The 9820-nt window shown below is 31.5% G+C and overlaps 1 protein-coding gene across 1 annotated transcript in view; it reads left to right on the forward strand.

Moving 5' to 3' along the window:
- The first annotated feature begins 3007 nt into the window (after positions 1 to 3007).
- Positions 3008 to 9820, forward strand: part of LOC111378997 — a 12074-nt gene continuing 5261 nt past the window's right edge. Inside the window, exons 1-6 of the mRNA XM_023002308.1 lie at positions 3008 to 3313; positions 5936 to 6372; positions 8152 to 8474; positions 8819 to 8896; positions 9098 to 9200; positions 9434 to 9522. Coding sequence (XP_022858076.1) covers positions 5965 to 6372; positions 8152 to 8474; positions 8819 to 8896; positions 9098 to 9200; positions 9434 to 9522 — 1001 coding nt within the window. The 5' untranslated portion in view covers positions 3008 to 3313; positions 5936 to 5964. The remainder of the gene's footprint in view (positions 3314 to 5935; positions 6373 to 8151; positions 8475 to 8818; positions 8897 to 9097; positions 9201 to 9433; positions 9523 to 9820) is intronic.

Consider the following 9820-nt stretch of genomic DNA (forward strand, 5'->3'; position numbering starts at 1 on the left):
CTCATTGAAAAATTAATTAGGTGTATACGTATGCCTTTTTGAAACTTTTAACATACCAATTCAAGCATTGTTTTATGTTAATGCATATGAAAAGGAATTTTTGAATAAATCAAATTGATGTATATAAGGTGTTTGAGAAAATGATTGTGTGAAATGGTGGCATTCTATGACTTTTCTTAAAAAAAAAAAATTCTCAATATCTTACTGAAACAATTAACTAAATACACAATGTGCATTGTTTTATGTTAATACATATAAAAAGAAAATTTTGAATAAATTAAATTGATGTATGCAAGGTGTTTGAGAAAATGATTATGTGAAATGATGGCATTTTGTGACTTTTCTTAAAAAAAATTCTCAATATCTTATTGGAACAATTAACTAAATGCATAATGTGCGTTTTTTGAAAATTTAAATATACGAATTCAAGCCTTATTTCATTTCAATACATATGAAAAAGAAAACTTCGAAGCTTATTATAGAGATGTCCAACTTGTTCATGAGAAATCCATTTTCTACAATAAATTTAATAAGTCTTTTATAGGATGTGTCAATTTAAAATGATATGGACAGCCTAGCATTCTTGCCTAGGTTGTCTCACTTTTTTTTGTTAGAAAGTGACATTGTTTGTCCTGAAATAGCCATTCACGATCCTTGCCTCTATTAACATTTTAAATTTTCAAAATGTTATATAGTATCATCAATTACACGCACCATGGCTACAGAAGTTAAAATAAAAACCATTACAGCAGTAAAAACGAATATATTAGCCAACTGAATACAAACAAGTTATGTACAACCATATAATATCAACTACCAATCACCTAACAACTAAAAGTGCAAAATATCATAATTTAAACACCATCACTTTTTCATGCCAGTCCTATACATTCATCTATATCTCATCAACATATCACGAATCAATTTCCTTTGACAACAATTCATTGTTCGTGTCATAGTCCTCATATTGCTTCTTCTTGACATAAGCATACAACTGATCACACAAACTTCTTCAAATATGTGGAATGTTAAATGTCCTAGGAATTTCATCTTACTTTTCATTGATGAAGTATTGCAGAAGAAGGTACTGTGGAACCATTGGTTGTAGACATGGTTTAAAAATTGCCACAGCAAAAGAATGGGTTAGATTTCTTTCCAAAGATATGTTTTTCTCTTCATTTGATGTTGAGTTCTTTATTTGTCTAAATTCTTTTCTTTTTTGCATATAGTAGAGATTGTGGAATATATGTCATTAGGTATAAACAGTGCTTCATTAATTAAAAGTTAGATGAAATGCTAAAGACATTAAACATTTAACGTATTTGAAGAAATTTGTGTGCTCAGTTGTACGCTTATGCCAAGAAGAAGCAAGATGAGGAATAAGACACAGACAATGAATGGTAATCAAATGAATTAGATTCATGATATGTTGATGGGATAGAGATGAATGTACGGGATTGATAAGAAAACGGTGATGGTGTTTAAATTTTGACATTTTACACTTTAAGTTATTAGGTGATCGGTAGTCGATATTTTTATGGTTGTACATAACTTGTTGTATTCAGTTAGCTGATAGACTTGTTTTTATTGCTATATTGAAGTTTATTTTAACCTTTGTGGTCATGATGCTTGTAATTAATGATACCATATGACATTTTGAAATTGTGAAATGTTAATAGGGATGGGAATTGTGAATATTTGGCTATTTTACGACGAAACGCAACCTGAGCAAGAATGCTAGGCTATCCAAATCATTTTTAAACGAACACATTCTACAAAAGATTTGGTAAAATTAGAAAATGGATTTCTAATGAGCAAGTTGGACATGTCTATAATAAGTTTCAAGAGTTTCTTTTTCTTATGTAACAACATAAAGGAACCACAAGTTTTTTTTCTGACGGGGCCTTTATAGGTGATACGTGGGCAGCACCTGAATTGCATATTTTTTTTATTTTTCATTTTTTTATAACTGCCAATGAAACTACGCCAAATGAAAATCTGTGAAAATCCTGTTAAAGTTTTCTTGTACTTGTAGCATTGTTTTAACATAAAATAAGGTTTGAATTGGCATGTTCAAATTATAAAAAAACATACATGTATGCATATCGTTAATTACTCCAGTGAGATACTATGACGTTTTTTTAGAATGTCACCTTTTCACATACTTTTTTTTTCCAAACACATTGCAAGTATTAATTCAATTGATTCATAGTTTTATTTTTCATATGTATTTACATAAAACAATGTTTGGATTTGTATGTTAAAATTTCAAAAAATGTATACGTATACATTTAGTTAATTGTTCCAATGAGATACTATGATTTTTTTTTAGAAAAGTAACAAAATGATTATTGACCTTAATAGCTTGTCGAGGCCATGTGTACTCATGAGTCGAGTATCTGGATGGTTCACACCAATTCAAAAGGTTTTCGAGCCGAACACTTTACATTTTTAGCAAATTACAAGATTTGAATATCTTTGATCTTATTTGTATTAGAGTATCTTTAATAGACGCTTTAAAAGTGAAATGTTCTTTATTTTAAAGAATCGAACCTTAAAATTCAACTCCAAGAAATCATTTTTAGTTTAAATTTTCAAAATAGATAGTGAGTTTGACTTTCTATCACGAATGCATTTAATAATATTCTAAGTTGCAACAATTCATTATTTAAATTATATATAATATTTTAGTAATTCACATAAATATATATATAATATTTATGGAAAATGAGGGGAAAATGCAAAAAGGGTTTTCCCCGTCATAAAAGGGTTTGCGCCCGAGATACAAAATGCAAAATCCAAACAATAATGAATATTGAGAAAAAGTAAAAAAAATATATATAAAAATATAAAAATAAAGAGTTCGTTGATTAGAATCTTGTGTAAGATTAAGTTTCGTTTGGTCCTTATTATTTTAAATTTTAATAATTGAAATAGTATTTTTTTTTTAAATTGAGAGAGAGAGCGTGGATAGTTGAAAAAAAAAAATCCTTTCCTCACATTCTCACCCGTCTGTTTCATATTTATATAAAAATGAAAATAAAAATATAACTGTTACATCCTTGCACAAGATAGAAATTCAAATATTTTTTCAATTTTTTTTTTTTTGAAATTTAATCTGCTTTTTTCCCGATTGTAATTAAGTACGTTTAATAATGACATATTAATCTATATATTTTTTTCCCAAATTAAAATTTGCGCCAGGCTGAATCAAACCTCAGCTCTGTTATCTGATCTCTTCTCTTCGGTTAAATCAAAATTGAGATGCCACAAACCCTCGACTCCTGACTCTCGCTTGGAGTTTCAGATCGAGGTAATTATAGCTTGTGTTATTTTTTCTGTTTTATGATTTTGAATTATTGGAATTGGCTTAGTTTTGTCTGCTTGTTGCAATTGGGGAACTTTATTCGTTAGGGTTTTTATTAGAACTTTTTATGTATCTCTGTTTCCTCGCTTTTCAGTACGAAAGACTTCATTCCGTTTTCATGCAGTCTCTTGGTGACTATTTGTAGCTTTTTTTATTTACTACCATAATTAAATATTTCCGTAGTTTGATTTCTGTAATTTTTCGTCTAATCGATTAGGTTGACAGAATTTGGAGATATGGCAATTTATTTTATTTATAATGAATCTGGCTCTCGTTAATACGACTTTCTGTTCTGCATAAATTTAAGACAAAAAAGAGTGTGTTGGGAACTGAACTTAAGTCCTCTAATCAAATTATCAAGAAATGCGGGAAGAAACATTGGCAAATTAAGATATTAAACACTTGAGATTGGATATGAATCATAATGATGATTTCATATTTGGTGGTAAAATTTGGTCATCAAACTTGTGAGGTTCTACAGTGCTTTCAAACTGTACAAAATTTTCTTTTTTCCTTGTCCGAACTCTGTATGCTCAACTTTTTGCATATGGTTGATTAAGAATTAGAAAGTAAGAATTTCAAAGTTGAGATGCTAGATGTATTTCATTGCATTATATGCCCTTGATATTTCGCCCACTTTGGGCAGCAAAGAGATTTTAATATCTACATCTCATATGCAAAACCACAGAAAAGTTCAGATGCATGCTAAACGAATATTTTCCTACTTATTAACTTTCTTCTGGATGTTAATCACACATTGGTTTAATGCCTGATGTAGTAACTAAAAAAAATAAAAAAAATTATTTCTAGCCCTCATGTTGTAAATTCCTGGCAATTCATATTATGTTGGCAGTTATGATATTTTGGGCTTGTGTTACTCAAAATCTGCAATTGATGTTACATTTAGGTTCTTATTTCCAAGAATGGGGCTGTAAAATTCTGCTTTAGTACTTGTTTTTCATGATGATAAAGAAAACTGGGGCAATAATATGACTTTGTTGATTGAAACTCTGGGTACCTTTGTTGGCATTGATAAACCAGACAGAGAGTATGTTTGGCAAGTGTTTATAAACTCTAGCTAAAACTCAAATCTCTTTTTATTTACATATTTCATATGACCCCCAAGTACTATTCACTTATTCATCACTCATTTCTATGTGTATATAAACACAACTAGTTATAAATACTTGCCAAACATCTGCTTAGTTTTGATATTGTTAAGAACTTTGAATGAGGCGTTGGTATTTTTTATTTTAAAGAATTTTGTAGTTTCAGTAGTGGAGGTGTATTAAAGTATGGCACGATAAATTTGTACATTTGAAGGACAACCTTTAATTGTTTGAGCTGATTTTTATGTGGATAGTACTCAAAGGAAGCTCAAATAAATGAACACGATTAGTTTCTCCTGTTGATATATATTTCCATAGTTCACTCCACTGTGAAATGATATTTTTTTTCTTCATGAATGTACACTTCCAGGAGTCAAAATATAAGTGGGTTGAGACTGATAACTAAGCGTTTTCATTACAAAAGTATCCTTTTTTCAACTCAGTAAACAAAAAACTATGTAAAATCAGTAAAGAATAATAATGAGAAAAGGATTGCCCTAAACTTTTTTCCATTAGTTATGAAGAAATGGTGAAAAACGACCAGTAAATAAGCAGAAAAAAGCAAGGAAAGAAATTCTTCTTCTGAAGTCCCTGCTCGCCTTACTTCCGTAACCCTGTTTATGTGATTTTGGTGGGTTCTCTGAGATCTTATTTTCCTGAATTGTGTATCTTTGATTCTTGGAATATTATGCTCGGCCTTGACAGAGTTACTAAGTTACGGTGTGAGCAATAGCGTGAGTTTGCCTAATCTGGTGTAAACCCTTATGTCCTAACCGGATAATCCAGTTAAGTCTGAATAATCTTAATTTAGTGTTTAATTTTGTGGGTGTAATCGAAGCCAAATGAAGAAGTATTGGATGACAATTATTCTCTGTCCATCTTAATACGGTTTGCCAAACAAACCCTATTCTAGGGTTTTTACCTGTAATATCTTATGATATTGAGGTTAAAATTCTTGTGTGTCCGAAACTAGGAGAAATTCTTAAGTGAGTGCATATTTATGTTAAACACACTTCTCGGATTTGCATTTAAACACAAATTTCTTCTTGTTTAACTTTTTTACTTTTACACGAAGGTTCTTATGAAGTTGAGGATATAATTTTGTTTGTTAGAAAGTAGTCAGAAATTGTTCGGTGAATTCATAATTATGGTTAACACCCCTCGGATTTGCATTCAAAAACAAACTTTCTCTTATAAATTGTACATAAAGGTTCTTATAAATTTGAGGATATTATTGTTATTTGTTGGAAACTTGTTTGATAATTGTTCAGTGAATTTATATTTATGATAAACAATCTTCTCAGAATTGCATGTAATGATTATAGATTTTTACTTGTATGTTTTACTTGATTGTTCCTCTGAAGTATTTTCTTTTCTACTTTGGTTCTTCCTAGAAAGTTTTCTCAAATGGCTTAACAGGCTGCTTCTTGTATTTTAAGCGAATTATTCCTTTTTGCAGCTCAAATTATTTCTCACTCAAGAATTTCAATGGGATACCACTCAAACAAAACTAAAAAATTCAGAAAGAAAAAACTCTCATCGGAATCCTCAACCTCCATTGACCATTCCTCTGCCACATTGTCATCACCGTCCTCCTCTGATGAATTTGAGTCCTCAAAACGGCACAAACGAACCCATAAACGACGACATGGTAAACGGGAAGAGGGTCGTAAAAGCAAGAAATCGCGAAGAGATTATAAAGAGGAGAAGAAGAAGCATACTAAAGAAACAAGAAAGGAGAAAAGAAGAGAGAAAAATAAAAGAAGGTATGGATCAGACGACCAAGGTGGGTCCGGATCGGAGGAGTCGGAACCTGAGAGACGATGGGAGACTCCAGAGGTTGTGGCTAAATATATATTAAAGGAGTTTCCGGGTGTTTCTGGGGACTTGGAACAGGTATTTACTATTAACCTTTCTGTGCTTAGTTTAAAAATGAATTATTTTAATTTTTAGTCTTTGATTATAGTGATTTAGTATATTTTTCTTTATTTGAAAAATTTTAACAGTTTACATCTTCATCGAAACAATTGGCTTTACGGTTTGTTAAGTACTGGGTGTCTGAAATATAAGTTTTTTTGTTTAAAACAAAGCTGAGATTTTTTTGTGCAAAAAATATATGAATATAAAATTATGTGGAAGTCTTAATGAATAAAAAGATGGGTATTTTTCTTTTCTTTTACAATTTGACTCTTGATAAGTAGTTATAGCCTATAGGTAAAAATAAATTGTGGAGGCTGGATAGCAATGTTAGGTGAAATAAAAATGAAAACCATATTTATTATGAAAACATAAAAATGGAAAGAAACTAAGTTGATAGATTAGGTGACGGTGAGTGAAAATTCTTATGAAGTTGAGAAAACCATTATTCATTTGTTTTGCTTATATATTGTGCTTTACAAATATAGATACTCTACACTATGATTATGGGTTTAGTCATTTTGTAATGGTTGTCTCTAGACTTAAGGTAATTAGAGGATTTTGTCCCAATTTGTTTCAAAAGTTTACCGTGAAGTACATAAGTAATTATTTTAATTGATCAAAAATTAGAAATTAGTTACTTATTTTGACAATATAGTAAGAGTCACTTTCAAAATAACTTATAATTTCTTATGGCTTAGCTAATTATGCTTGGTAGCTCTAATATTTGGACTTGCCATCTCAAGTAGGATGCACTGAGCAGATAACTATTAGATTGTTTAGCATCCTTTTTTCCCTTATCAATCTTATCTATTGTGGTTTGTTAGCAGTTTGCTAAATTTAATCGAGCAATGGTGTCATTTTGTAGTGTGTATCCTAATAGTGAAATGCATTTGGTATGGATTCTACTCATGTCTAGGTGGTTGCAATAACTTTAAAATGCTTTTGTACCTTCTTGTTTATGATTTTAACCTGAGATGACAGTGATTCTCATGTCAATACTTCACAACAATCCTCATGCTATGATGCTTGGATTGGGGTACGGGTGCGAATACGTATCTAAGTATTGAATCTTTTATTTTTCTAAAAAATAGGATACGAGGACATGACCTAAAAAGTCTAATTTCGGACATGGGTACATCTTTCAAACTTTAAATTTTTTTACTAACCCAAGATGTTATTTTAAATATATCAAAATCAATTGTTCATAAAGAAGAAAACGAGTGTTGTATAAGGAGTTAAAACGAATAAAATAGAATTTTAAGTTTAGGGAAAAATTACTAAATGTAGATAGAATAGAAAATGAGGGACTTAGTTGCAATTTGGATTTAGTGGAACACTAAGTAGCACTATATGAAATCTATTTTCATTTTATACAAAGAAAACTCTAAAACATTGATACAAAGAGGGAAAGAAGGGGAAAAAAGAAGAAAAGGGAAAGAAAAGAAAGAAGGAAAAAACTAAGGCCGCCGCTGCCTTTCTCCACCGTTTCGGTAGCGATGCTAGCTTTATAGAGAGCAGAAACGGGAAAAAAATAGAAAGAAGAAAAAGAAAGAAGTAGAAACGACAAAGTGTCTTGTTGAAAATTGGAGGATCCGACACATATCCTATATCCATGTCGTGTTATGTCGATACGGGTACTTCGTCCATTTCGAAGATTCCGAACGTCAGAGTTCATATGCATGTTCATTGGTCTAATAAAGTTTGGTTTGATGATGAAACATAACATATTCATTCTCATAAATGATTTTTATTTAGCTTTTGCAAATGATTGACGACGGACAAGCTGTTGATATAAGCGGATTATCCGAAAAGTCGTTGGTCAAGCATCTCAGAAAGCTGTTCATGTCCTTGAATCTTAAAGAAAGTGGCAATCTCGTTTTTCTGCTTCCATCAAAAGTGGGTCCTACATTGGAGGTTGTTGGACCAATTATCCGCTCTCATGCCCAACCTCAAAAGCAGCCACTTAATTATCCAGTATCACAGACAGAGGACTCCATGATGGCAGATTCAGAATGCAAAAATATGACTGAAAATGATTTGAATGATAAAAAGGAAGATTCTGTTGGTCCAAAAAGGAGGTAAAAGACCCGTCTCTCTTTCACACACCAACAAACATGCGAAGCAACAATTGTTTAAGCATGCTTCATTTTTATGGGAAAAAAATGCAGTTCACACATGTACTACAGTTGAATCAAGAAGATATATGTACTTTTTTATATTTTACTTGAATTTGTGAAGTGGTGGAATCGGTAAATTAATGTTTGTTTGCTTACTTGAAAGAAATGTTTAACATTTTTAAGAATAGAAGATGAACTAGTAATTCAATATGGGGTTTTCTATTGTTTGTTCCATTTTTTCTTAAATCATGTGCAATTATAGTTCTACTGCTTTGGCATCATAGCACTCATGTTGGTTCTTGCAGGATGATTGGACCTGAAATGCCATCAGCTGAGTTGCTTTCTGTAGCAGCTAAATTAACTGAAGCTGAAGCTGAACTGAGGTATTGACAGATATTTATAATTTGTGGAGCGTTTAGTTGTTTGCAACTGAAAAAGGAAATTTTTTCCCCATTAGGTTCTTTCGCATTTCAAGAGTCTTTACATTAAGTTTACCTTGTTGAAATTATGAGAGTACTACTTGATCATTAGAAATTTTAGGCCCTCGATTGTGGTTTCTATCTTAGTTTTATAAATATATCCAGAGAGGCTGAGTTGGACGAAGACACCGAATTATTTATTGGACCTCCACCTCCTGCTGTGGTCACTGAAGCTGAGTCTGCAAATGAGGCAGAGCGTTTTGAAGAGGTTCATCTCTCTCCCCCTTTCCTAACAGGAATCCTCTGTTTTCACACATAATATTTAACTCTGTGCCCACTTACATCCTCAACTCATAAAGCCTTGTACATTTTTCTTAATATGCAGATAAAATGATAAAGAGAATTGCTTAATCACCTTCTACATAGCACGCATTTGCGTTAGTTGCTAATTACAACTCTATATTGTGTCTGCATGGAACTGAACTTATTTCTTTTGTTCAGATTACAAGGATCATGGGTGCTGAGGATGATAGTCCATACGATGTTCTTAGTGTCAACAAAAATATGTCAGCTGAAAACATAAAGAAAAGGTATGCATGTAGATGGCTGTTTGTGGAGTTGTACTCTCAGTTTGCAAATGGTCTTTATATATTGATTCCACTTGGTGCGAGTCCTTTCAAACTGTCAAAGCAAGCGCAAGTTTCCAATTGCTGATAAAAATGTACAAATTTAAAGAGAGAGTTTCTTTTTTCTTTTTTTTCAAGGTTTTTCTGTTTTCCACATGATCTTTATACATTGATTCCGCTTGGTATGCAGTCTTTAAGTTGTTGAGTACTGATGCAAATGCCAATTGCCAATGAAAATGTAAAAAATTGAAGAGAGATGTTT

The sequence above is a fragment of the Olea europaea genome, unplaced genomic scaffold (genome assembly GCF_002742605.1).
Source record: "Olea europaea var. sylvestris unplaced genomic scaffold, O_europaea_v1 scaffold1914, whole genome shotgun sequence".
Taxonomy (NCBI): domain Eukaryota; kingdom Viridiplantae; phylum Streptophyta; class Magnoliopsida; order Lamiales; family Oleaceae; genus Olea; species Olea europaea.